Here is a 27494-nt window from a genome sequence, read left to right on the forward strand (position 1 = left end):
GTATATTTAAGTATATAAAGTAGAAAAGGCACTGTTTTACCTTTAGTCGAATAAGATTCAATCGAGGAATAACATTAGGCGCCGCATCTCTTTAGCACAATCGACTATATTTGAATTTTTCCCAAGTTTCGACGTGATAAAAACCTTTCAAGTCAAGTCAGCATTTTTTACGATAAGGAATGGATTAACTTTTCTTTAAGGAAATTTTTTTTTCAACTTTTGTAAATTTTCTATCCCATTTTCTAAGAATCTCCTTTTTGCATTTTGGTCCTCGTATTTTTCCTTATTGGGCCTCTGAATGAAAAATCGCGAGTGTTTCCGCATACATTTACATTAACAACACGTGGGATTTGTTAAGCGTCAGCGATGATAACACTATAGTTGATAGCGTTAGCAAAAGCAAATAGACGTAACCGGGGTGGTTTACATAGTGCCCAGTATGTTTATCTTTTTCGTTCTAGCTTCTGTCCTCGACCAATCAGCGCTTTATCTTTAACATATAATGTAAACAGTTCAGCTTTTGATATTGCGACAATATTTATACGCTATAGGTTTCCTCATAAATTCGTAATATATGTTGGTAATCAGTTTGTCACTAGTTACAAACGGGAGCTTGTCATGAAGTGATTGAGGTAGGTCATGGATTCAGGGTAAAGCGAGGCAGGCCTGGTGAGGCGCTGTCGACCCTCTACATGTCTATTGTTGGGCTCTTAGAACTCACGACACGCGTCAGAGACTTTTAAGGCAACACTCAAATCAAACCGACAAGTTAGAAGGGGTGTATATTGATTGTTATATAGATTCATGATCCTACACTATAGGGAGTGGGCAAAGGGGTGAAAATCTCCCCTACTAAGCGTCAGACCCTCACTTAACCAATCAGGAGCTTTCTCCCATTAGCCTTTCACTCTGTGAAGTTTTCCACCATTTTGGTGGAAAGGGGAGGAGCCATTTTAAGCCACACCTCACTGGCAGCTCCCTATAATTGCCGACTGCCCCGTCTCCGCCCGGTGTGACTTGACCAAGTCTCCGCCCGGTGTGACTTGACCCAGTCTCCGCCCGGTGTGACTTGACCCAGTCTCCGCCCGGTGTGACTTGACCCAGTCTCCGCCCGGTGTGACTTGACCCAGTCTCCGCCCGGTGTGACTTGACCCAGTCTCCGCCCGGTGTGACTTGACCCAGTCTCCGCCCGGTGTGACTTGACCCAGTCTCCGCCCGGTGTGACTTGACCCAGTCTCCGCCCGGTGTGACTTGACCCAGTCTCCGCCCGGTGTGACTTGACCCAGTCTCCGCCCGGTGTGACTTGACCCAGTCTCCGCCCGGTGTGACTTGACCCAGTCTCCGCCCGGTGTGACTTGACCCAGTCTCCGCCCGGTGTGACTTGACCCAGTCTCCGCCCGGTGTGACTTGACCCAGTCTCCGCCCGGTGTGACTTGACCCAGTCTCCGCCCGGTGTGACTTGACCCAGTCTCCGCCCGGTGTGACTTGACCCAGTCTCCGCCCGGTGTGACTTGACCCAGTCTCCGCCCGGTGTGACTTGACCCAGTCTCCGCCCGGTGTGACTTGACCCAGTCTCCGCCCGGTGTGACTTGACCTAGTCTCCGCCCGGTGTGACTTGACCTAGTCTCCGCCCGGTGTGACTTGACCTAGTCTCCGCCCGGTGTGACTTGATCCCGTCTCCGCCCGGTGTGACTTGACCCCGTCTCCGCCCGGTGTGACTTGACCCCGCCTCCGCCCGGTGTGACTTGACCCCGCCTCCGCCCGGTGTGACTTGACCCCGCCTCCGCCCGGTGTGACTTGACCCCGCCTCCGCCCGGTGTGACTTGACCCCACGTCACATACTGAACCTCGACCAATCAAAAGTAACGTTTATTGATGTTGCAGAAAAAGATTTTGTTTAAATGCAAAGTTATAGTTTACTTTAATCAGTAAAATACACATTAATTCCTTCAAATTGATAGAGCTGTTTTCCACCTTTGCCAGTAAGAATGCTACAAGCGAAATTGTAACCATCTTTTACGACAAGGACATTGGAGACGCTTGTTTCTTCAACAAGGGACAAAGCAAAATTCTGCATGATTTTCGAATCTTTCTCGTACATTTGTTGGACTTGGTCCTTGCTAATTGTAGGTGAGGGTTTGTTGCCGTACATAATCTCGATGGATCTCTGAGACCCGAAAGGCGAGTGGTTGAAATCGTGAAAGTAGTAACCGCTGGATTCTAGTCCGATGCACTTGAAGCACTTCCATCCTCTCGCCACGTCACCGTAAACTGAAACGTAATCGTGGACCGAGGTGGCGAAATCGAAAAAATGGTACTTTTTACTCCATATATCATACATATCTTTAACCATCTGAACGTTGTCGTCTCCTCCGTGCGATTCGTAAAATTCTATGGCGTCTTTTTCGACGCAGTGGCTCATGGCGTGGTTTCGGATGTAAGTGTCGTCTTTCATGACAAAATCGAAGATGGATTTGACGGTAATTCGCAAATAAGAGGAGTGGCAGGTCATTTCTTCCCACGTTCTCGCGGGATTTAGACCGACGCATTGCATTGTGCAAAGAGCGGATCGGATGCTACGAAAGATATATTTTAGGGTATCTTGTCACGTGGCTTATACGGCGTGTTTCTGATAAGTCTGCCATAAACTAAACTTGTGTTCTTTGAGTCCAATTGAGCGGAAGGGTCAACAATATTTAATTAAGGCTAAAGTTCATAACCTTTTTCACTGGGTACAAACTGGAGCTTGTCATGAAGTGAATGAGGTAGGTCATAGATTCAAGGTAAAGCGATGCCCGGTGAGGGAATGTCAAAGGCTTAATATAGACTAAATAAAAAGATGGACTGCAAAAACGAGTGTAGTACTTCAATTCTCGCTTCCGTCGATCTCGAACTAGCTCGAGCTGTAAGTCTAGCATTACGAAGTATGGGTACTGTCATACTTATTGAACACATCTTATAAGCTTAGGATTAAGGAGGTATGGGCTCCCAAACATTGATTGTCCCCTAATTGCAAGGAAATAGTCACACATGTCGAATTCTTAGATTGACGACTATTGAATTGGCTGAGTGACTGTTTTCTTGTTTTAGGTGCCGTTAAGTGATTGGGAGCCTATATCTCCGTAAATGTTGTAGACCCAATGTTATGGTGACACTTTGCACCCTAAGAACACACCCCTTTATTTATGGCAGACTTATCAGAAACACTGTATGTCCACGATTAATAGAAAAACCGCTTCATTATTTGTATTTTTCTGGTAGCAATAGAAAGAACTTAATGTCATCTAAAATAAGTAATTAGTAATATAAGTAATTAGTAATTACTCTTAGTGACTTACGCTTGGATGATTATTATCTTCCCCATTTGATTGTCGAACCAAGTGACATCGTACTTGCTAAGAGAAGCGATTATTCGCGCGTCTGCCATTAAGAAATTCATCCCGAATTCTGTTAGAAAATCCAAGTTGTCGACGGCGTGGCAATCCGCTTTCATCTCACTCAGTTTTATTGCCGACGTATTGTGAGCGTATTTTCGAAAACTCTCTTCCATTCCCGTCAGCAATTTCCACTTAAGTACGATGTCTTTACCGAAAAAATCGTTCAGGAAAACGTTCGGATGATTATAAGTCTCGTTCTCAACTGCCCCCACTTCGTTCTCGAAGAGCTGCAAATGAATCGAATTAGTACTCGTCAACAGTTTTGAAATTGTGGCGAGAGGGGTTGTTGCCGGTGTATTTCGTTCCTCCGAACCTCCTGATATATGTGCTCACTGTTTTGATTTTCAATTATTTCCTTCATATAGTCCAGCGTCATGACGTGAGAACACCTTTTAGAACATTCTAATCTCGTAGCTTGTTTAAAAAGCTATAGGGCTTCAAGGAGTTTTTACATTATTGCCCTTGCCCAATTTCAAATTCTTCCTCACCCGGAAGTAGGATATAAATTTTTGGAGGGAAAAACAGACAAACTAACATGACCCGTCTCAGGAATTTTATGTTTACGTATCACCTTAAATGCATTCATGATGTCGTTGTACTTCGGGTCCGTATTGTTCAAACGATACGCAACGTGCTGTACGGCATACGCAATTTCCGACAAGGTGTTAATGAACTTGTTATCGTAGTTAAGGTACTCCCCAACATCCAACGAGTCATTGACCATATAGTACTTCATGGCTCTCAACGTCTTGTATCCCGTTTTGAAAGCCTGCAAAGGGTTGATGATTGGCTGCTCCACAGTCTTTGCTTCATCAGATGCCTGGCGTTTTGCATAATTTATTATCGCTTTCGAGGTTGTTCTGCAATTGCTCAGTGTCTGAAATTAAAGGTTTTCGCTTTTTCGTATGGAAATCAAGTATTTTTTATAGTGGCACATACATACCTTTAAAAGAAATCCAGTATTGAGGCAAATACTCCATACTTCTCCGGTTAAGTAGCCGTGTTCTTCTCTACAATCTTTAATGAGAACTTCTCCTGGTTTTAGAAGGTTAGTTTCGTTACTCGGATCATCTTCGTCTATTTGGCAGAATATTTCAGACTTTGATTGGTCAACTATTTTCCAATGAAATACTCCCTCCTACAAGAGATGGAATTCAGTCGCGTTTTGTAACCAAGAGAGAGTGACCACTACAGTAGCAGACAGTAAGTACTCTAGTAAAGCAACCCCCATTCGAGACTAAGGCTTTAAGAGCCAAATGCCGTGTTGCTAGAGCCAAGAAAGAGCAAGTAAGGGAAGAGTTTGGTCTGTGTAGAAGTAACCTGCGTGCTACGTTTTGAGACGACTGACGTTTCCGATTTTCGGTGTTAGTTTTAACTGAGCATGATCGGAGCGCTGTCCCTGGGTTATCACCGTCAACCGCAGAATTGTCGTCGATAGGTCAGAAAATTGCACAGTAGCAAATCTTGCACCGTGGGCTTAGAATTTGTGGCCCCCCCTGGATGCGCTTTTATCCCTATAAATTGGTGGCCTCTTCGAACCTAATTTGGGGATCCCCCTTGGTCTGGACTAAACTTTTACAAGTAGGCTATAGAGAGCTTTCGTTTGGGGGAGGAGCTAAGATACGTTTGATAATTTACACCGCCATATTGGTGGGTTCATCGCATAAGGAGGGCTGAAACCCACCAATATGGCTGCTTAAACCGTGGTAGGACTTAGCAGGGTGTGACGTACTACGCAGCCAACTGAAATCTCTCAATAGCGAACTTGGCCACTGAATCGGCGCCAAACACGCAGGTTTTTGGGCGATCGTAGTTATAACATTACAGCAATCTTTCCTCGCTTGCAAATCACAATACTTGTATCTCAAAGCGAGCCACGCGATGTCTCAAATAGTGTTTAACGAATCACATAGAAATCATTATGCAAATGGTCGTTCGGGGCTTCCCAAATACCGAATGTACGACCACACCACTCCGTCTTATATGACAATTACTTACTTGAATATCGTCGTCCCAATCGTTATGGAATCCGATATGAAAGACTCCGTATTTCTGCCCCTTATCGTCGATGAGATAATTGAACTCATTTTGACCTTTGCTCTCTAATTCCGACGTTGGCTTGACCTCTTCAACGCGTGGCTTTTCTCCGAAATACGGGACGCAACAGTCAGGAACGAATTGTTGCAATTCTTTTAAATCCGGTTTGCGATTGAGTACACGGTCCCAGAGATGTAGCAGCAAGAATTCGCAATCCGATTGGCAAGCTACTCCGTTGTTTGACGGAGTCGAGCAGACATCAGCGGCGAAATGAGCAATGACTAAGCAGTTTTTGTTGCGATCGCAATAAGGTTGGAGCAAATTCTTAATTCCAATTTGGAATTCCATCGTTTTGTTCAGCGTGTGGTCTGTGCTTTTGATGAAAGTTGGCGCGTAGGCTTGGGCCAGGCCGAGGCTTAGCGTTAGAATTATGGCTACCCTCATGTCTGGCAGATGACAGACACATTGAGAAGAGAAATTAGTCAAATTTATGTAAATTTTGAAAATGTACATCTAAGCACTTTTCAACTGTGTTTGATAACATCGCGTCTTTTATAAATGTGATTGAACGATATCGTTTCAATGACGTAAATGCCTCCGATGGGTTTACTGTTAACATTATTCGCGGATAACATTTTATTCGACTTAAATTGCAAGAAAAAAATGTAAATTTAGCAGAAATTTTACTTAATCGCATAATTTGACAAAATTTTCTGAGAAAGAAGATAACTACTTTAAATTATCAGCTTAGGCAGACTTCTACCTTTAAACGTGCACTTCTTCTACAAAAAGGCTTATTAACGTTCTTAAACTGCCTAAACAAGATGGACGGGCTGTATTTCTTACTCCACATGTGCGATAATTTCCTTGTTATAGGGGCCAATGTTTGGGGGCCATAACTCCGAAACTAAGTGTTTTAGACCCATTTGACGTTCCATATATGGATACCGGTATATTAGGGGATTTTCCACTAGAAGTATATTTATTGATAGCGAGAGTACGAAAACTATGTGTCTTAATTATGTGCAGAGCCATCTTGTTTCTTGTACATTTTAATATCCCAGCAAAAGCGTATTGTCAGAGTTTTTTTTATTTTATTATATTTTTATAACATCAATGAATCATTATTTTAATTGCATTTAATTCATATTGAAAATTAGCGCGTGAAAAAAATATGGGATGAAAACGAGAAGCCGGGAATTTTGTTTTAGATATAGAACATTCTCGTTTACCAAGGTGTGTGGTACAGAGGTTTTATTTATTTATTCCAAAAAGTTGAAACCATCATCAAAATGAAATGCTTCGAAAACGGAGAATTTAGGAAAACATTTTTTGTTTATGGTGGATTAATTTTTAAATATGTCATCAGTAGCTACCTGATCAGTCCCGAGTTACTCTTTATCCACGATTATGAACGTTCGATGAATGCCTTAAGGCCTGTCCAGACTGACACATTTTGCGAGTTCGCATCTTCGCTTTGCTTGTTTGCAAGATCGCACTACTGTCCACATTGAGTTTTCGCTACTTTGCGTCCTCACCTCGCGAAGATACAAATTTCTTGCGACTAGGCCAAGAATTTCGCGCCTTCGCGAGAAAAGCACCAATCACAGACGAGAGGAAGGCAGGGGCGCTTAGTTTTGTTTTTCTCTTTGGACAACGTCGATGGAGAAGGGCAGATGGCGCAATGATTGCTTAAACCTTATTGGCTCTCAGAATGGGAAAAGCAAATTTTTTGCGTGTATCAGAACAGAAGTGCAAATGTTTTTCGTGATCTGTTGCGAAGATGCGAATAGACGAAGGCGCGAACAGTTCAATGTGGACAAAGCTTTAAAGATACGAGCCCACCCAAAAGATAGAAATAAACATCATCGCTAAAAGGCTCATGGCCAGAAGCCCAATTGTTTAATCCTGTACTGATTATCTTCCCTAGAAAGAGGAGCCGCTATATCTTGGCTTTTGGTATTCTATACAGCCTTGATATTGTTTAATTCTCCGTTATGCGATACGTTTACTCAATTTTAAATGAAGGCTCAGATTCATTTCGCATTAGGCTATCTTCGGAAGGATAAGTTTTATAAATAAATTTTACTCTTTTTGGTTGTTATCAACGATCATGAGATTATTATGAAGTCTTTCTTACTAATACTAAAGACAATTTTTCTTCTAGAAAATGTACAGTTCATAAAAGCGTGCGACGGATTTTAGCTCCTATAGTCTGGTATTTTGTTATTCGGTTCTCTTGTTCTGAAATACACTTGTATTTTGCCAGCCAGCTTCGATCTTAAGGCCTTTTAATGTAGGGTTTGATGGTTTTACGCTATCAACGCTACGGTTTATTGGAAACCGTGGAAGTTTTAGTTAGACGCGCGATAACATCAGAACGATTAGTTTGTCAAAGAAATTCATCAAATTTATTTTAGCAAAGATTTTAGTGTTATTCATCTTCAAATGGATTCATTTATTCTCGAAAAATTTTGCGAATCTCCATTTTGGGTATGTTACTTGTTGTTTATTGACTTTACCAGGATTCTGTTATTGGCATTAGAGAGCGTAAAAATATGGGTTCAAAATTCCACGTTTGCGTTTAAACAGGACTCCAATTTGACATGGTACACGGATGATCCAGACTTCACTCCTTGTTTTCAAAAGACCATCCTGGTCTGGGTGCCATGCGCCATACTCTGGGTGTTCCTACCACTAGAAATCGCGTTGATCGCCAAGTCAGAGCGGCTAAGCTTTGTTTTTTCTAATCTTTCCATTATGAAAAGTGTAAGTCCTTACACTCCTAACGAGTGCAGAGCAAAATTGCTCGTGCAATACGTCTTAATTGTACATCTGGCGTAGCAGGAGGCACGCATTCTTGCCACTTTAATACTTAAAAAGTGAGTACTACTTTGGATTTGTGTTTTCAGCTCTTAGTTTTGTTACTGGCCACAATTAGCGTCTTGAAATTTCTTAAACAAATGTGCTACGGCGATTGTCAAGTGGTGGACAATTTGGCGGTCGTCCTTCAATTTGGAACTTACGTAAGACCATTTAAGAAAATCCATCAAGTTTTGATTAAAATAAATTCAAGCTTTTGCAGATCTTGGCGTTATTCCTCATAATTTACGGCAGAGGGGGTGGCACGGTGTTGTCCGGGATCCTGACAATGTTTTGGTTCTTCTTAACTCTAACGCAAACTATCACACTGAGATCCACCATCATGAAATACTATTTACAAGTAAGCCAAGGTTTCTATTACATTTTATAATAATATTACGCTAAAGTAAAAACGTGACATGTTTCAGAACGACAAAGATGACTATTTCGGGTTGGTAATTGAGTGTGTAATTTACCCTTTAGTAGTAATTACCCTCGTATTACACACAATGAGTGACTCCTCTCTGCACTACGAAAAACATACTTACGAAATCGAAGTCAAAATGGTAATACTCCATAAATTTCTTTCTTTATTTATTATAAGCTTGTCACTGGTGTTCTAGCCTTCTCGCTTGTCGTTCTCTATTTAGCTATCAATAAGGTTTTAGTGTCATACTTATGGACAGAAATACACACAGCAATTCAGAATCATTGTGTCCCTACGTATTCCTGTTATGGAATATATAAACTTTATTTTCCATTTTCTTCTTTCTTAAATTTTATGATTGTATTAAAACATTAAGAAATCAAGGGAAGATGATGCTTCGTTTTGTTCACGCGTGGTTCATTCATGGCTTACCAGGTAAATCTGTTCCCGATCTAGCGTTCATATAGAAAATGACCCTACTTGAAGGAGTTATTACAATGCAACTTTTTGTATATTTAACTATTGTAGCGCCCTGTGGAAAGGTTGGAAGAGAAACTTGGAGCCATCTGATGTGTACGACTTGAATGACGCGGAGCGAGCGCTGACTGTCTCGCGACTATTCGAAAAACACTGGAAACCCCAAGATGAGGCCAAAAGTGACGGTGATGAAATGGGAATGAAAAGATTTTCGGAAGAACGAAACAGAACAAAATATCGAAGCAAATCCATCGCTTGGCCCTTGTCAAGGACAGTCGGGCCTTGCTTGATTGCTGGAGTTGGTCCTACAAGTTCTGTCCGACGTAGTCTCTGTGGGTCCTGCCCTTTTGACAGGGTAAACAATTTCAATATTTCAACCAAATAGTCATTATCACAACGTCATAAGTGATTAAAAGCGGGTGTCAGGCTATATCTACAAGGGACTGCCGGCCCTGTAGAATTATTTATGTGAAATGAAATGAAATGAAATGCAATTAAAAAGAAAAACGGTTCTACATGGTTTTCACTTAAATCGTAAATTTAAATTCATTAGTTGCAGTCAGTCGGTTCTTTGCTCGTTCTTAAGCGTAGAGAAAGGTTCATTTACAAGAGCAATAACATCTTCTCTTTCTGTGGGTCAACTGTCTGAATGTTTTCATTCCACTGAATATTCTTTAAAACTGATTCTAATAGAGGTTGCAATTAATTTTAAGTAAATTTGGATCCGAGTTAACCAGTTTGCTAACTTACGTTTTCAGTTCCATAATCGATTACTCGATGAGCGACGATCCTTTGTGGAAGGGCATTTTCTACGCTTGCCTTTACGGTTTGGCCGGTCTCGCGCAATCTTTGTTGCAAGAAGGCAGCGCCATTTTCCACACCAAACTAGGACTGAGAATCAAATCCGCCACCGTGCACGTTCTGTACAAAAAAGTATGTTAGGGTTATCCAGACAGTGGAACGACAGTTCATTAATGAGATTCGTCGAAGCAGACATTTCGCTTGACGAGCAGCGATCGACGTGACCTGACAATGGGTGAAATACTGAACACAATGTACGTGGACACGAACAGATTCCAAATTCTTTCACTGCAACTCGATCTCTTGTGGTCGGTCCCGGTACAATTAGTATTGTGCTTCGGCTACATGTATCTGTCATGTTATAAATATCTCCCGCTAGGGGAATTAATAGTTCTGTTGTATGTTCTCCCGCTAGGGGTTCTGGAGCGAGGTGTGAGCTTGACGGGAGAACGTCAGTTGTTATAACGCACTTAACATGAGTAGTCACTTTTAATAAAGGATAAATTAAGTACTTTTTATATGGCGGTTTATTAAACACAACATGGTGATAGAGGTGTCTCGAACTTTACGTTTTTAAATCAACCCAACGGCGGTCTAGATTAAAACAGTTTTTTTTTTACAACTTCGTTCGTTCGGGCCTTGGACATGACGTCATTTAAAAGCCCTTCAGAGTTCGTTCCGGGAGCCGATCCTGCTTCAACATGGGCTGACTATAAGGAAGGATTTGAAATTTACGCCGAAGCAGCCAAGTTAAGTACTGAAACTATACCTACGCAACGCGCAACATTCCTGCATATTTTAGGCCCAGCGGGGCGGCGCATATACAAAACTCTCCCAATCAATGAGGTCGGCGATGCTCGTACCCTTCAGGTTATTCTCACGGCTTTTGACACTTTTTATCAACCGTATAAGAATCTAACCTATCTACGGTACTCATTTTTTCAAACGAAACAATTACAACTAACTTTTGACCATTTCCTTACCGACCTTAAAACCAAGGCCCGAGTGTGTGAATTTCTCACGTTGACGGATTCTCTAATTGCAACCCAAATAGTCTGTGGTATTCGTAATGACGTGACGCGTAAAACTCTATTAGCAATCCCAGATTTAACATTAGAAAAAGCGATCCAACTCTGCCAGGCAGAAGAGATTTCTACGCTCCATGCAGGTGCTATGGCTAACGGGCCTGCAAAGACTGACGATAATGCCATCACTATTGATGCTTTAAACCGTAAAAGACCCAATTTTAGACAATCACGATATCCCGGTTCAGCTTCGCATCCACAGTTTAATACAAATAAGTATAACTCAAGGACCAACGAACCATACCATTCCAATCGCACACTACAGCATCAACAAACCCAATCGCGTCCTATGCAATCACAACAACATCGTTCGCTATCAATTCAGCGCCCTAATAAATGCCTCAACTGTGGTCACTCAACCCACAACTCAGGTTTATGTCCTGCCCGTATGTCAATTTGTTTAAAATGTGGGCGTAAGGGTCATTGGGCCATAGTTTGCCGCTCAACTAATGCTATAGAACTTCAATCAGAGGTGACACATTTCCAACACAATTATGATTATCAAGAACAAGACCAATACGAAGTCTCGGACACACTTGCTTCGTACACTATAATGCTTTATCAAGAATTAGACCAGTTACAAACAGACCCCTCCACACAAGAGACAATAACACACCAATATAGGGAAGATGAAATTTTTGATCAACTGTACCTTTTTGATACAAAGGTTCAGTTCAAAATAGATACGGGTAGCCAAGTCAATATTATCCCGTTAACGATGTATCTAAACCTACCCTCACGTCCAGAATTGCAAGCTCCCAAGTATAAAGTAATGGCTTATTCCGGCCATCCAGTCCCGATCGCAGGGGTTATTGACGTTGTCTGTTCATCTTACGCAGCCAAAGGCACATTCCCTTTTTATGTAACAACTGAGAAACGTATCCCTATCTTAGGAGCCACAGCTTCCGTTCAACTGGCAATAATCCAACATCACTGTCACCCACTACCACCCCTTCAAACGAAAGAATTATCTACAATCACGTCAGTTCCTACAACTAAACAGATACCACAAACACCGGAAGAAATCGTCGCGCAGTTTCACGGTGTTTTCGACAAAATTGGTAAATTACCGGGGCAACACCATATAGAATTGAAAACCCATCCGACACCCTCCATTAGCGCGGCACACCAAATTCCGCACGCGTTTCGCGAACCCGTTAGACTAGAATTGGATCGCATGCTTCAGCTTGGTATTATCACCCCAGTTACTGGTACTTCAGAATGGGTACATCCTATGGTTGTAACACCTAAGCCACCACCACCTCATGCGCTACCGGATGCTCCACTTTCAGTCCGTATCTGTATGGATCCGCGAAAATTAAATAACTCGATAAAGCGTCAACCCTTCCCAGTACCCACCACCCAAGAAATTTTTGCGTCACTACAAGGTAAAACAGTTTTTACTGTTTTAGACGTAAAAAGTGCTTTTTGGCACATTGAATTAACGGAAGCTAGTTCGCGGTTATGTACATTCGCGACACCCTATGGACGTTATAGATACCTTCGGTACCCTAACGGGTTGGTTACTGGTTCGGAAGTTTGCCAACAAACTTTAAGACGTTTATACCCAATCGATGAGTTCCCGCAAGTTCATATATCTACAGATGACTTTCTAATCGCTGATGTAGATATTTCCTCGCATAAAAATACTTTATATCGCGTTCTACAGCGTGCTTTAGACTCCGGACTTTGTTTCGGGCGAAATAAAATGTTTCTGGCAGTTCCTCGCGCTAAATATTTGGGACATATCGTAACGGCTCAAGGTGTAGAAATTGATCCGACTAAAGTAGACGCAATTTGCTCACTTCCACCGCCTATAGATAAAACCGCGCTTCAACGATTTTTAGGCATGATAAATTATATAACGAGATTCCTTCCAAATGTAATAACTGACACTGCTCCCCTGCGCGCGTTACTTAAGAAAGACGCGATATTTCAATGGGAGGAAGACCATCAGAAACATTATGATTCCCTTAAGAGTTTGGCTTCTTCAGCCCCAGTTTTAACCTATTTTGACCCTAATCTACCAATAACTCTTTCGGTGGATGCGAGCCAAACCGGTATTGGCGCCGTGCTACTTCAAAATGGACAACCGGTAGAATACGCTTCTACTTCTCTAACCGCAACCCAATGTCGGTATGCACAAATTGAAAAAGAGCTATTGGCCATCGTTTTCGCATGTGAACATTTTAACTATTATATAGCCGGTACTAAAATAACTATCGAAACTGATCATAACCCACTTTTGGGAATTATAAAGAAACCGATATATCTTTTATCACCCCGTCTCCAAAGACTAACAATGCGCCTTTTTTCGATACCATATTAACCTAATCTATGTTCCAGGATCGAAATTACACATTGCCGATATGTTATCCCGAGCTCCCCAACCTCATACCTTGATCAATACCAACTCACTAGAAGGACCATATGCAGCTGCATATGCGATGTCTGCACTACTTCCTTCAAAACAACAACAATACAGAGACGCCACAGCTCAAGATCAAGAGCTCAAACAACTGAGGGATCTCGTAACGGCAGGTTGGCCACGTACTCTGAAGCAATTAAGCAAAAACTTATCGGTATACTGGCCACACCAAGACGAAATTCATCTATTGGATGATCTCCTGTACAAGGGTTCTAAGTTAATAGTCCCTAAAACATTACAACGGGAAGCTCTTCAAACTATACATGGCTCCCACCAAGGCATACATTCATGTATAGCAAAGGCTAAACTGCATTTTTTTTGGCCGAATATGATCGAACACATCACTCAATATATTAAAGCCTGTCCCATTTGTGCTAATAGGAGTGCAAACAATCAAACCATGCCAATGACGCCATACCCGGTTCCAAAACTTCCTTGGGCGACCCTCGGGACTGACATATTTCATATTAAATCAAAAAATTACATAATATTAGTAGACTATTATTCTAAATTTGTCGAGGCAGCTGAACTAAATAATATGACTACACAGACCATTATAGATTTTCTTAACTCTCAATTCGCCAGACATGGAGCCCCCCAAAATCTAATATCCGATAATGGTCCCCCTTTTAATTCGGCTAGCTTTCACGATTTTTTGAAACAATGGGGTGTTAAACATACTACGTCGTCTCCATATTATCCACAATCTAATGGGCTTACGGAACGGACAGTACAGACTATAAAAAATTCATTGATTAAAGCCCAATCTGAAGGCAAGGACTTACCATATGTATTAATGGAATATCGTTCCACACCTAAAGGACCTTTACCATCTCCGGCTGAGATGTGTATGGGCCGTCGGATAAGAACACCCTACACAACTAACACAGATACTTTAACTCCGAAATTCCCTACTAAAAAAGATCATAACACACTAATAGAACTTCAAGAAGCGATGGTAAATAAAGCCAACGAGGGACGAACTTCTATACTACCTTCTCTTAAACCAGGAGACCAAGTGTTGTATTTAGCAGGCCACCGGAACTGGCTACCAGCTACCATTGTGTCTGTCGCGGAGGAACCACATTCCTATAACATCCAAACTCCACTTAATCAACTCTTTCGCCGTACTAGGACGCATTTAAAACCAGTATCAACTTTCGATCAGTCGTATTCACCAATGCATCCTCAGTATCCAAAGCAAAGTTATAGTCAGAATAATCAACCAACGCAAACTAGTAGCCACAACACAAGTAGCCAATCCTCTAGTAGAAGGGCCGTTACTAAGATTGGCAAGAAAACAGAACAACAACCACAAAACCCTCAAAACCGGACTTCCCCTCAACAAAACCAAAACCGGACTTCCCCTCAACAAAACCAAAACCGGACTTCCCCTCAACAAAACCAAAACCGGACTTCCCCTCAACAAAATCAAAACCTGACTTCCCCTCGACATATCCAAAACCTGACTTCCCCTCAACAAATCCAAAACCTGATTTCGCCCATACAGTCAATTACATCACCAATACCTCCTCCATTTCCAGTTCCGCTACCACTACAGCAACCCCCGATCTCCTTACTTCCAACAAATTCCGCTATGACACCACCAGTACAATTACGTATTGGTGATCGACCGCAGCACTTAGCCTTACCAAACCTGAAACCGAAACGACTACCAACTAACTCGATTCCAAAGATCCCATTGATGCAAGAAAAAAGACCTGGATTTCCTGATAATTCATCAATTCTTCCCATAAATAGACCAGCAGCCTTTCCGAATTCATCAATCCCTCCTATAAATAGACCAGCAGCCTTTCCGGTGACACGCTGTGGAAGAACGAATAAACCACCCATCCGCTATCAAGACTGACTCTGATGTATATTATCAAGCAAAAAGAAATCCTAAGCGAACTAATCTAGGGACAATCAGTTTTGATGAATTTAATAATGATACAAATTGATTTAACTAAAACAATACTGTTGGTTTTTTTTTTAATGGATTTTATAATGGATTTTATTTATATATATAAAGGGAAAGATGTCATGTTATAAATATCTCCCGCTAGGGGAATTAATAGTTCTGTTGTATGTTCTCCCGCTAGGGGTTCTGGAGCGAGGTGTGAGCTTGACGGGAGAACGTCAGTTGTTATAACGCACTTAACATGAGTAGTCACTTTTAATAAAGGATAAATTAAGTACTTTTTATATGGCGGTTTATTAAACACAACAGTATCAAGAACTGGGCTATTCAGCCTTTGCTGGAATCGTACCTATTGTCGTTCTTTTTCCAGTGAACTATTTCAGCACCAAGAAATGCAAAGAATTGCAGGCAAATCAAGACTAGACCATAATGTGGACCAAACGTATATATTAACAATCTCCAGTACACCTTATCAATGAAATAATATCAGCGATTTTTAATAAGCCTTTTCAAAATGTTCGCCGGAGAAGAAGAAAAGACAGAAGGCATAACTCGCGTGTTAGCTACGAAAGCCGAATATTAACTTTTACTTCAATATCATGACCAGAGGTGTATCTGTGAATGATTTCTTTAATCATCTCGTTAATTAGATTGAGCTGATGAAGCTGAAGGACCAGAGGATGAAAATGATGAGCGAAATCTTGAACGGAATCCGCGTCTTGAAGTTGTACGCCTGGGAGAAGTCATTCCACAGAATCGTTCTTGAAATCAGGAAGAAAGAAACCGCACTCATGAAGAAACAAGCCCACTTCCAAGGAATAAATATGTTCATAACTAATCTCATACCGGTTTTGGTACGAACGTAAAAAAATTATAAGAAGTAGTTTATTATTTTCAATCGTGGGGGCACATAGACGTGTAGAGAGTGTATCAGCTAATTCCCCAAAAGTTATCACTCAACTCTGAAAGTCAAATGTCCCTGAAATCTGTACGAATTCGCCAGGTTCAAGAAAGGCGACAAAGACACATTTCAGCGATGAAATAAGAACCCGGGTAGTAGTCGTATAGGAGAGCGGACTTATCTAAATTGACCTTGAGTTACAACTCAGACGGCGATTGGTTCGCGGGGGCTCTAAACTGGCTCTCATAAGATACAGACTCCATGGTTGAACAAGCTTTGCTAATTTTTGAATTTTGATAATGAAATTTTTGTAGTATGTTAAATATCAAAGCTGAGAGATTTCATCTAGCATCCTATGGGAAAGTCTCGGAAGAAGATGAGGCAAAACTCCTGACTAAAGAGACGCTCAATAGAGGAAACGTTTGTGATCTTTAATATACGAGAAGAGCTTGGACTTTTCTTGGCTTCTTGAGAACTAAAACACACATTTTTCCTCCTGACAATGTTATTGGATATTTGCACAATACAAACAATTTTTTAAAGCACTTGACCCCGTCTCCGCCCGGTGTGACTTGACCCCGTCTCTGCCCGGTGTGACTTGGCCCCGCCTCACATACTGAACCTCGACCAAAAAGATTTACAGAAAAAGATTTACTTTGTTTAAATGCAAAGTTATAGTTTACTTTAATCAGTAAAATACACATTAATTCCATCAAATTGATAGAGCTGTTTTCCACCTTTGCCAGTAAGAATGCTACAAGCGAAATTGTAACCATCTTTTATGACAATGACATTGGAGACGCTCGTATTCTCAACGAGGGAAAAAGCAAAATTCTGCAAGATTTTCGAATCTTTCTCGTACATTTGTTGGACTTGGTCCTTGCTAATTGTCGGTGAGGGTTTGTTGCCGTACATAATCTCGATGGAGCTTGGAGACCCGAGAGGCGAGTGGTTGAAATCGTGAAAGTAGTAACCGCTGGTTTCTAGCCCGATACACTTGAAGCATTTCCATCCTCTTGCCAAGTCACCGTAAACAGAAACGTAATCGTGGACCGAGGTGGCGAAATCGAAAAAATGGTACTTTTTACTCCATATATCATACATATCTTCAACCATCTGAACGTTGTCGTCTCCTCCGTGCGATTCGTAAAAATCTATGACGTCTTTTTCGACGCAGTGGTTCATGGCGTGGTTTCGGATGTAAGTGTCGTCTTTCATGACAAAATCGAAGATGGATTTGACGGTAATTCGCAAGTAAGAGGAGTCGTAGGTCATTTCTTCCCACGTTCTCGCGGGATTTAGACCGACGCATTGCATTGTGCAAAGAGCGGATCGGATGCTACGAAAGATATATTTTAGGGTATCATGTCACGTGGCTTATACGGCTTATAAGTCTGCCATAAGTCTTCTGAGTGCAAAGTGTCAACAACATTTAATTAAGGCATAAGTTCATAACCTTTATCACTGGTTACAAACTGGAGCTTGTCATGAAGTGAATGAGGTAGGTCATGAATTCAAGGGAAAGCGAATGACGCCTGGCGAGGCGCTGTCAAAAGGCTTAGTATAGACTAAATAAAAAGATGGGCTGCAAAAGCGAGTGTAGGACTTCAATTCTCGCTTCCGTCTCTAGCATTACGAAGTATAGGTATTGTCATAATTATAGAACGCATCTTATAAACTTAGGATTAAGGAGGTATGGGCTTCCAAACTTTGATTCTCCCCTAATTGCAAGGAAGTAGTCACACATTTCAAGTAATACTTAACCAGCGTTCTTAGACTGACGACTATTGAATTGGCTGAGTGGCGGTTTCTTTGTTCTAGATGTCGTTAAAGGGCTCCATCAGAGGCTTCCGGGCGTCTATACTTACACGTGCGAACGGCAGACCACCTTTTACCTCTTCCATAGCTACCGCGCCCGCAAGCCGCCGGTGGAGCCCTTTATAGGCTCTTTCTGACGATCCAACTTTTTGACTGGATGGGTCAAAAAGTTGTATCAACTTGCCCAACTTTTGAAGGGAAAAGGGAAATAAATCCTTCCTATTCATACGGCTAAACTTTTACCGCCAAATGGCTCTTTTTAAGCGCCACCTACCTTGGCACTTACGAAATAACCGCGAAAAAGGCTTTTTTTTGTAATTTATTTTGATTGGCTGGAGAAATGAACTTAAAAAGTTGAGTCAGCAAAAATTGTATCACTGATCCAATTTTTCCTAGCCAACGTTTTTGGTGACTCAACTCATCCCGCGTCTATTCACACGATCCAACTAGTTGATTCAACTCGAGTTGACCCATCAAGCTGAGTAAAAAAGTTGGATCGTCTGAAAGAGCCTTAAGTTATTGGGAGCCCATATCTCCGTACATGTTGAAGACCCAATGTTCTGGTGACACTTTTCACCCTAAGAACACACCCCTTTATTTATGGCAGACTTATAAGAAACACTGTGTGTCCATGATTAATAGAAAAACCGCTTCATTATTTGTATTTTTCTGGTAGCAATAGAAAGAATTTGATGTCATCTAAAATAAGTAATTAGTAATTACTCTTAGTGACTTACGCTTGGATGATTATTATCTTCCCCATTTGATTGTCGAACCAAGTGACATCGTACTTGCTAAGAGAAGCGATTATTCGCGCGTCTGCCATTAAGAAATTCATCCCGATTTCTGTTAGAAAGTCGACGTTGTCGACGGCGTGGCAATCCGCTTTCATCTCACTCAGTTTTATTGCCGACGTATTGTGAGCGTATTTTCGAAAACTCTCTTCCATTGCCGTCAGCAATTTCCACTTAAGTACGATGTCCTTATCGAAAAAATCGTTCAGGAAAACGTTCGGATGATTATAAGTCTCGTTCTCAACTGCCCCCACTTCGTTCTCGAAGAGCTGCAAATGAATATGGTTATTCGCTAAAAACTCAAAAGTCTAATTGCGACGTAAGTGTTTAGGCCTGTTCCAATTGAAAAGACAGATAACCGTTGTAAAATTCTATTCAAATGGTAATATAATCTTTTTAATTATATACACGACATTTCGATTTTCTGTAACGGACGGAGGAAAGCTTTTGTATCATAGGAGGATAGGAGAACCGAATTCTCCGACATCCCCCCTTTCAAAACCGGTAACTAGCTGTGACAGAGCTTTACACATGCGCAACAGAGAGAGAGAAAAAAGAACCGAAGTATGTTTACGGCCTGTATTCTTAACGGATCACGTGATGTCTGGCTCCTCGGCTGTGCGCTCACACGGATGAAATAGAGAAAGGAGAGAATTGAGAAAAGGTAACTTGAACGGCACCGTCGTGTCATTATCTCACGCGCACCTACCTCGTCGTACAACGGAGAAGACAGACGTCACGTGATCAGTTAGGAAAGAAATTTAAAATGGTAAATAATTGAGCGCTTCCTCCTCCTGTAGGATCGAACCAGTGCTTGGTACCGGTTTTGAAAGGCAGGGGGTGGCTGACGGTGAATTTGGTTCACCTGAACCTCCTGCTATATGTGCTCACTGTTTTGATTTTCAATTATTTCCTTCATACAGTCCAGCGTCATGACGCGAGAACACCTTTTAGAACATTCTAATCTCGTAGCTTGTTTAAAAAACTATAGGGCTTCAAGGAGATTTTACATTATTGCCCTTGCTCAATTTCAAACTTCTCCCTCACCCGGAAGTAGGATTTAGATTTTCGTAAGGAAAAACAGACGGACTAACATGACCCGTCTCAGGAATTTTATGTTTATATATCACCTTAAATGCAGCTATGATGTCGTTGTACTTCGGGTCCGTATTGTTCAAACGATACGCAACGTGTTGTACGGCATACGCAATTTCCGTCAAGATGTTAACGAACGTGGTATCGTAATTAAGGTACTCCCCAACATCCAGCGAGTCATTGACCATATAGTTCTTCATGACTCTCAAGGTCTTGGATCCCATTTTGAAAGCCTGCAAAGGGTCGGTGATTGGTTGCTCTATAGTCTTTGCTTCATCAGATGCCTGGCGTTTGGCATAATTTATTATCGCTTTCGAGGTTGTTCTGCAATTGCTCAGTGTCTGAAATGAAAGGTTATAGAGTCAGGTGTTTCTAGAATGGGCCAGTGGCACATCCATACCTTTAAAAGAAATCCAGTATTGAGGCAAATACCCCATACTTCTCCGGTTAAGTAGCCGTGTTCTTCTCTGCAATCTTTAATGAGAACTTCTCCTGGTTTTAGAAGGTTAGTTTCGTTACTCGGATCATCTTCGTCTATTTGGCAGAATATTTCAGACTTTGATTGGTCAACTATTTTCCAATGAAATACTCCCTCCTACAAGAGATGGAATTCAGTCGCGTTTTGTAATTCAGTCGACAATAGTAAAGCAACCCCATTCGCGCCTAAGGCTTTAAGACCCAAATGCCTAGTTGCTAGAGCCAAGAAAGCGCAAGTAAGGGAAGAGTTTGGTCTGTGTAGAAGTAACCTCCATGCTACGTTTTGCGAAGAGAGACGTGACCAATTTTCGGTGTTAGTTTGTGCACAACACGATGTTTCCCTTTGTTATCACCGTCAACCGCAGAATTGTCGTCAGAAAATTGCACAGTAGCAAATCTTCCACGTGTGCTTAGAATTTGTGCCCCCCCTGAATGCGATATCATCCCTATAAATAGGTGGCCTCTTCGAACCTAATTTGGGGACCCCCCTTGGTCTGGACTAAACTTTTACAATTGTAGGCTATAGCCAACTTGGCCACTACATCGGCGCCAAAGACGGAGGTTTTTGGGCGATCGTAGTGATAACATTACAGCAATCTTCCCTCGCTTGCGAAGCACAATACTCGCATCTCAAAGCGAGCCATGTGATGTCGCGCTGCCAAGATTGTCTCTAATAGTGTTTGACTTAACGAATCACATAGAAATCATTATGCAAATGGTCGTTTGGGGCTTCCCGAATACCGAATGTACGACCACACCAGTCCGTCTTATATACCAATTACTTACTTGAATATCGTCGTCCCAATCGTTATGGAATCCGACATGAAAGACTCCGTATTTCTGCCCCTTATCATCGATGAGATAGTTGAATTCATTTTGACCTTTACTCTCTAATTCTGACGTTGGCTTGACCTCGTCAATGCGTGGCTTTTCACGAAAATAGGGAACACAACAATCGGGAACGAATTGTTGCAATTCTTTTAAATCCGGTTTGCGATTGAGTACTCGGTCCCAGAGATGTAGCAGCAAGAATTCGCAATCCGATTGGCAAGCTACTCCATTGTTTGAGGGCGTCGAGCAGACATCAGCGGCGAAATGAGCAATGACTAAGCAGTTTTTGTTGCGATCGCAATAAGGTTGCAGCAAATTCTTAATTCCAATTTGGAATTCCATCGTTTTGTTCAGCGTGTGGTCTGTGCTTTTGATGAAAGTTGGCGCGTAGGCTTGGGCCAGGCCGAGGCTTAGCGTTAGAATTATGGCTACCCTCATGTCTTGGCTGATGACAAACACATTAAGAAGAGAAATTAGTCGAATTTATGTAAATTTTGAAAATGTACATCTAAGCACTTTTCAACTGTGTTTGATAACATCGCGTCTTTTATAAATGTGATTGAACGATATCGTTTCAATGACGTAAATGCCTCCGATGGGTTTACTGTTAACATTATTCGCGGATAACATTTTCTTCGACTTTTGCAAGAAAAAAATGTAAATTTAGCAGAAATTTTACTTAATCGCGTAATTTTGACTAAATTTTTTTCAGATAGAAGATAATACTTTGAACTACTTTACATTACCAGCTTAGGCACACTTCTACCTTTGAACGTACACTTCGGCTACAAAAAGGCTTATTAACGTTCTAGGATGGGAAGCTATTAAAACTGCCTAAACAAGATGGTCAGGCTGTATGTCTTACTCCACATGTGCGATAATTTCCTTGTTATAGGGGCCATGATTGGGGGACATAACTCCGAAACGTAGTGTTTTAGACCCCGTGTTCTTTGACGTTCCATATATGGACACCAGTATCTTAGGGGATGTTCTACTAGAAGTATATTTATTGATAGCGAGAGTACGAAAACGATGTGTCTTAATTATGTGCAGCGCCATCTTGTTTCTTGTACATTTTAATATCCCAGCAATAGTGTATTATCAGAGTTTTATTTTTTTATTTTATTATATTTATATAACATCAATGAATCATTATTTTAATCCCATTTAATTCGTATTAAAAATTCACGCGTGCAAAAAATATGGGATGAAAACGAGAAGCCGGGAATTTTGTTTTTGACGTAGAACATTCTCGTTTACCAAGGTCTGCGGTACAGAGGTTTGTATTTCCTTTCTCTACGCATAGTCAGAGTTTATTCCAAATAGTTGAAAACATCAAATGCTTCGAAAACGGACTATTTAGAAAAACATTTTTTTGTATGGTGGATTAATTTTTAAACATGTCTTTAGATCTTTAGTAGCTACTTCGGATTAGGAAGACTACCTGGCCAGTCCCGACTTACGCTTTATTCACAATTAAATGCCTTAAAGGGACTAAAAAGAAGGCATCGGTGTGGGGAAAAATTATTTGAAAAACGTCACAGACATCACGTGATGCCAAGATACAAAGACTCCCCGTGTCGTGGAACCAGACATCTAGTCCTGGTTTTTCGCGAGATTACAGCGCCAATTCCATGAAGTGGTAGTTTTCGAACTAAAACAAACTAAGCTTCTTTGAACCACGCCTCTCCTCGGTCACGTGCCTCTGACGTATTTCAAATAATTTTTACCCACCCGCCGATGCCTTCTTTACAGTCCCTTTGACAAAGATACGAGCCCACCCAAAAGATAGAAATAAACATCATTGCTATAAGACCAATTGTTTAATCATGTACTGATTATCTTCCCTATAGAAAGGGGATCCGCTATATCTTTTCTTTTGGTATTCTATACAGCCTTGATATTGTTTGATTACCCGTTATGTGATACGTTGGCCAAACATTTCTTTGCTCCATTTTAAATGAAGGCCCAGATTCATTAAAGATTAGGCTCTCTTGAGATGGATAAATTTTACTCGTTTTGATAATAAATACATATATTGCTTGTTATCAACGATGTTATATCATCGTAAGAATATTATAAAGTCTTTCTTACTAATACTAAGGACAATATCTTCTAGAAAATGTACAGTTCATAAAAGCGAACGACCGATTTCAGCTCCTACAGTCTGGTATTTTGTCATTCGGTTTTTATGTAGATGAATTTGTTCTAAAATACACTCGTGTTTTGCCAGTCAGCTTCGATCAAGGCCTTTTAATGTAGGGTTTGATGGTTTTACGCTATCAACGCTACGGTTTATTGGAAACCGTGGACGTTTAGTTAGACGCGCGATAACATCATAGCAACTAGATTGTTAGACAAATTATTAAATAGACAAAGTTCATTTGAGGAAATATTTTAGTATTATTCATCTTCAAATGGATTCATTTATTCTCGACAACTTTTGCGAATCTCCATTTTGGGTATGTTACTTGTTGTTTATTTACTTTACCAGTAAATGGCATTTGATAGGCTGAAAAAAAAGATTCAAAATTTCACGTGCGCGTTTTAAAAGGACGCCAATTTAACATGGTACACGGATGATCCTGATTTTACTCCTTGTTTTCAAAAGACCATCCTGGTCTGGGTGCCATGCGCGATACTCTGGTTGTTCCTTCCATTGGAAATCGCGCTGATCGCCAAGTCGGAGCGGCGAAGTGGTCGATGTTCTCAACTTACCATTACGAAAAGTGTAAGTACTTATTGAGAGGGGATCATCGTTGTTATGGCACAAGATGCGCTGTACAGGATGACCTCCTTCTAGACACTGATTGTAACTCTTCAAGGGAAATTATTTTAAAGCCGAATGTCCAAAAAGTTCCTGAACCGTAGGTACTATAGTTTTTTGGTGCGTTTTCAGCTCTCGGTTTTGTTACTGGCCGCTATTAGCGTCTTGAAATTTGGTAAACAAATATACTTCGGAGATTTTCAAGTCGTGGACAATTTGGCAGTCGTCCTTCAATTTGGAACTTACGTAAGACAATTTAAAATAATAAATCACGTTTTGATGAATTAAATTTGATCTTACTTGTTGCAGATCTTGGCGTTATTCCTCATAATATACGGCAGAGGGGGTGGCACGGTGTTGTCCGGAATCCTGACAATGTATTGGTTCCTCTTAACACTATCGCAAACTATCACACTGAGATCCACCATCATGAAATACTATTTACAAGTAAGTCAAGGTTAATAATAATAATATTACGGCAAAATAAAAATATGACATGTTTCAGAACGGCAACGATGACTATTTCGGGTTGGTAATTGAGTGTGTAATTTACCCTTTAGTAGTAATTACCCTCGTATCACACACAATGAGTGACGTCTCTCCGCACTACGAAAAACATACTTACGAAATCGAAGTCAAAATGGTAATACTCCATACATTTCTTTATGTATTATAACTTATAAGCTTGCCACTGGTGTTCTAGCCTTCTCGCTGGTCGTTCTCTATTTAGCTATCAATAAGGTTTTAGTGACATACTTATGGACAGAAATGCATACAGCAATTCAGAATCATTGTGTCCCTATGTATTCCTGTTATGGAATATATAAACTTTATTTTTCCAGTTTTCTTCTTTCTTAATTTTTATGATTATTTTAAACATTAAGAAATCAAGGGAAGATGATGCTTCGTTTTGTTCACGCATGGTTCATTCATGGCTTACTAGGTAAATCTCATCCCGTTCTTGCGTTCATATAAATTGCATTTACTCGAAGAAGTCATTACAGCGCAGCTAGCGCAGCTCATTGTATTTTTAACGAATTGTAGCGCCCTGTGGAAAGGTTGGAAGAAAAACCTGGAGCCATCGGATGTGTACGATTTGAATGACGCGGAGCGAGCGCTGACTGTCTCGCGCATATTCGAAAAACATTGGAAACCCCAATCTGAGACCAAGAGCGACGGCGTTGAAATGGAAATGAAAAGATTTTCGGAAGAACGAAACAGAACCACATATGAAAGCAAATCCATCGCTTGGCCCTTGTTAAGGACAATCGGACCTTGCTTGATTGCTGGAGTGGTCCTACAAGTTCTGTCCGACGTAGTCTCTGTGTGTCCTGCCCTTTTGACAGGGTAAAAAATTTCACTTTTTCAACGTAACGTCATAAGTGATTATTTTTGGGAAATGAAAAATATAAGATTAAATTCAAAAACAAGGGTCGAGATTCACTTGAAGCGTGAAATTAAGTTCCTTTGTTGCTTTGAGTTGGTTCTTTGCTCATACTGAAGCGTATAGGAATGAGCAATGATAATTTTTGTTTAAGTGGATCAGCTGTCTGAATATTTCATTATTACAAATATTTTTTTAAAACTGATTCTATCAGGGTTGATATTGCAAGTGGTTGGACACGATGCAATGAATTAAGTAAAAGAACCGAGTTAACCACTTCACTAACTCATATTTTCAGTTCCATAATCGATTACTCGACGAGCGAAGATCCTTTGTGGAAGGGCATTTTCTTTGCTTGCCTTTACGGTTTGGCCGGTCTCACGCAATCTTTGTTGCAAGAAGGCAGCGCCATTTTCCACACCAAACTAGGACTGAGACTCAAATCCGCCACCATGCACGTTCTGTACAAAAAAGTAAGTTAGTGTTATCGAGACAGTGGAACGTCAGTTCATTAATGAGATTCGTCGAAGCAGATATTTCGTTTGACGAGCAGCGATCGGCATGACCTGACCATGGGCGAAATACTGAACACGATGTACGTCGACACGAACAGATTCCAAATTCTTTCGCTGCAACTCGGTCTCTTGTGGTCGGTCCCCGTACAAACAGTACTGTGCTTCTCCTTCATGTATCAAGAATTGGGCTATTCAGCCTTTGCTGGAATCGTACCTATTGTCGTTCTTCTTCCACTGAACTATCTCAGCACCAAGAAATGCAAAGAATTGCAGGTAAATGTTATCCAAGCAAATCAAGACTAGATCATAATGTGGATCAAACGTATATATTAACAATCTCCAGTACACCGTATCAATGAAATAATATCAGCGATTTTTAATAAGCCTTTTCAATATGTTCGCCGGAGAAGAAGAAAAGACAGAAGGCATACTCCATTCCCTCTCCCTTGGAACTCGCGTGTTAGCTACGAGACGCGAATATAAACTATTCTACACATCACGACCGGCACAGGTTCTGTGAATGATTTCTAGAATTATCTCTTTTATTATTAGATTGAGCTGATGAAGCTGAAGGACAAGAGGATGAAAATGATGAGCGAAATCTTGAACGGAATCCGCGTCTTGAAGTTGTACGCCTGGGAGAAGTCATTCAACAGAATCGTTCTTGAAATCAGGAAGAAAGAAACCGCACTCATGAAGAAACAAGCCCTCTTCCAAGGAATAAATATGTTCATAACTAATCTCATACCGATTTTGGTACGAACGTAAAAAAATTATAAGAAGTAGTTTATAATTTTCAATCGTGGGGGCACATAGACTAATTCCCAAAAGTTATCACTCAACTCTGAAAGGCAAATGTCCCTGAAATCTGTACGAATTCGCCAGGTTCAAGAAAGGCGACAAAGACACATTTCAGCAATGAAATAAGAACCCGGGTAGAAGTCGGTTTTGCTTTCTGTTAAACTATTCAATCTTCAGGGCTTGCACACTCCATTACCTCCGTATTGATTTTGAGTTCCTACAGATGTTGTTTCTTAATTCGCAGATTACGACACCCTGTTTTGCCATGTACGTGTTAATCGACGACGATAACGTTCTGACCTCGAGGAAAGCTTTCGTCTCCTTTCAGTTGTCACGATTATTAGCGATGTCAATGCTTACGTTACCGGATGTAATAAATACCCTAGTTTTGGTAAGAAAGATATCAGGGAGGGTCAAAAGATAATTCTACTATTTGCTTCTTCCACTAAATATATTAACTTCCTTTTGATAATCAAAGGTTTGATGTACAAAACATTTCCCCAACAAAAAGGTATTGTTTTTAGAAAAAGAATAGTGTATTATAGGATTGTCACGTTGACCTTCCCTTTAGTTAAAATATCTCAAAATGACGCAGATCCACTAAGAAATTCTTTACAGACACACGTCTCGGTAAGA

General features: G+C 40.9%; 5 protein-coding genes across 7 annotated transcripts; 3 read left to right on the forward strand and 2 right to left on the reverse strand.

Moving 5' to 3' along the window:
* Window positions 1-1908: 1908 nt before the first annotated feature.
* LOC149678107 (uncharacterized) lies at window positions 1909-6010 on the reverse strand. Its single transcript, XM_089836123.1, has 5 exons — window positions 5436-6010; window positions 4381-4575; window positions 4009-4314; window positions 3339-3664; window positions 1909-2576 (listed from the first exon to the last, which is right to left on the reverse strand). Exons 1-5 carry the CDS (start codon window positions 5985-5987, stop codon window positions 1922-1924), a joined length of 2034 nt encoding a protein of 677 aa, XP_089692249.1. The 5' UTR covers window positions 5988-6010; the 3' UTR covers window positions 1909-1921.
* A 1709-nt stretch (window positions 6011-7719) lies between these two features.
* LOC149678108 (ATP-binding cassette sub-family C member 1-like) lies at window positions 7720-10557 on the forward strand. Of its 2 annotated transcripts, XM_089836126.1 has the most exons (9): window positions 7720-7967; window positions 8067-8243; window positions 8387-8500; window positions 8560-8697; window positions 8765-8902; window positions 9140-9198; window positions 9292-9595; window positions 9999-10173; window positions 10234-10557. In XM_089836126.1, the coding sequence occupies exons 1-9, from the start codon at window positions 7923-7925 to the stop codon at window positions 10263-10265; spliced, it is 1182 nt and encodes a 393-aa protein (XP_089692252.1). In that variant the 5' UTR covers window positions 7720-7922; the 3' UTR covers window positions 10266-10557. The 2 variants fall into 2 exon arrangements, with proteins under 2 accessions (XP_089692252.1, XP_089692251.1); XM_089836125.1 differs by having other exon boundaries at window positions 9999-10557.
* A 5329-nt stretch (window positions 10558-15886) lies between these two features.
* On the forward strand, window positions 15887-27369 carry LOC149678109 (multidrug resistance-associated protein 1-like). Of its 2 annotated transcripts, XM_089836128.1 has the most exons (3): window positions 15887-16329; window positions 27103-27249; window positions 27337-27369. In XM_089836128.1, the coding sequence occupies exons 1-3, from the start codon at window positions 16135-16137 to the stop codon at window positions 27340-27342; spliced, it is 348 nt and encodes a 115-aa protein (XP_089692254.1). In that variant the 5' UTR covers window positions 15887-16134; the 3' UTR covers window positions 27343-27369. The 2 variants fall into 2 exon arrangements, with proteins under 2 accessions (XP_089692254.1, XP_089692253.1); XM_089836127.1 differs by lacking the exon at window positions 27337-27369 and having other exon boundaries at window positions 27103-27328.
* On the reverse strand, window positions 17050-21965 carry LOC149678110 (uncharacterized). Its single transcript, XM_089836124.1, has 5 exons — window positions 21347-21965; window positions 20484-20678; window positions 20119-20424; window positions 18932-19257; window positions 17050-17715 (listed from the first exon to the last, which is right to left on the reverse strand). Exons 1-5 carry the CDS (start codon window positions 21827-21829, stop codon window positions 17061-17063), a joined length of 1965 nt encoding a protein of 654 aa, XP_089692250.1. The 5' UTR covers window positions 21830-21965; the 3' UTR covers window positions 17050-17060.
* On the forward strand, window positions 23809-27065 carry LOC149678111 (multidrug resistance-associated protein 1-like). The gene is made up of 11 exons (XM_089836946.1): window positions 23809-23853; window positions 23946-24122; window positions 24291-24404; window positions 24468-24605; window positions 24664-24801; window positions 25102-25505; window positions 25757-26015; window positions 26076-26330; window positions 26610-26813; window positions 26874-26942; window positions 27036-27065. The coding sequence occupies exons 1-11, from the start codon at window positions 23809-23811 to the stop codon at window positions 27063-27065; spliced, it is 1833 nt and encodes a 610-aa protein (XP_089693072.1).
* Window positions 27370-27494: the final 125 nt, after the last annotated feature.

This window comes from Phalangium opilio, unplaced genomic scaffold, assembly GCF_054372755.1.
Source record: "Phalangium opilio isolate 3A_F unplaced genomic scaffold, DU_Popi_V2 ptg000042l_1, whole genome shotgun sequence".
Taxonomy (NCBI): domain Eukaryota; kingdom Metazoa; phylum Arthropoda; class Arachnida; order Opiliones; family Phalangiidae; genus Phalangium; species Phalangium opilio.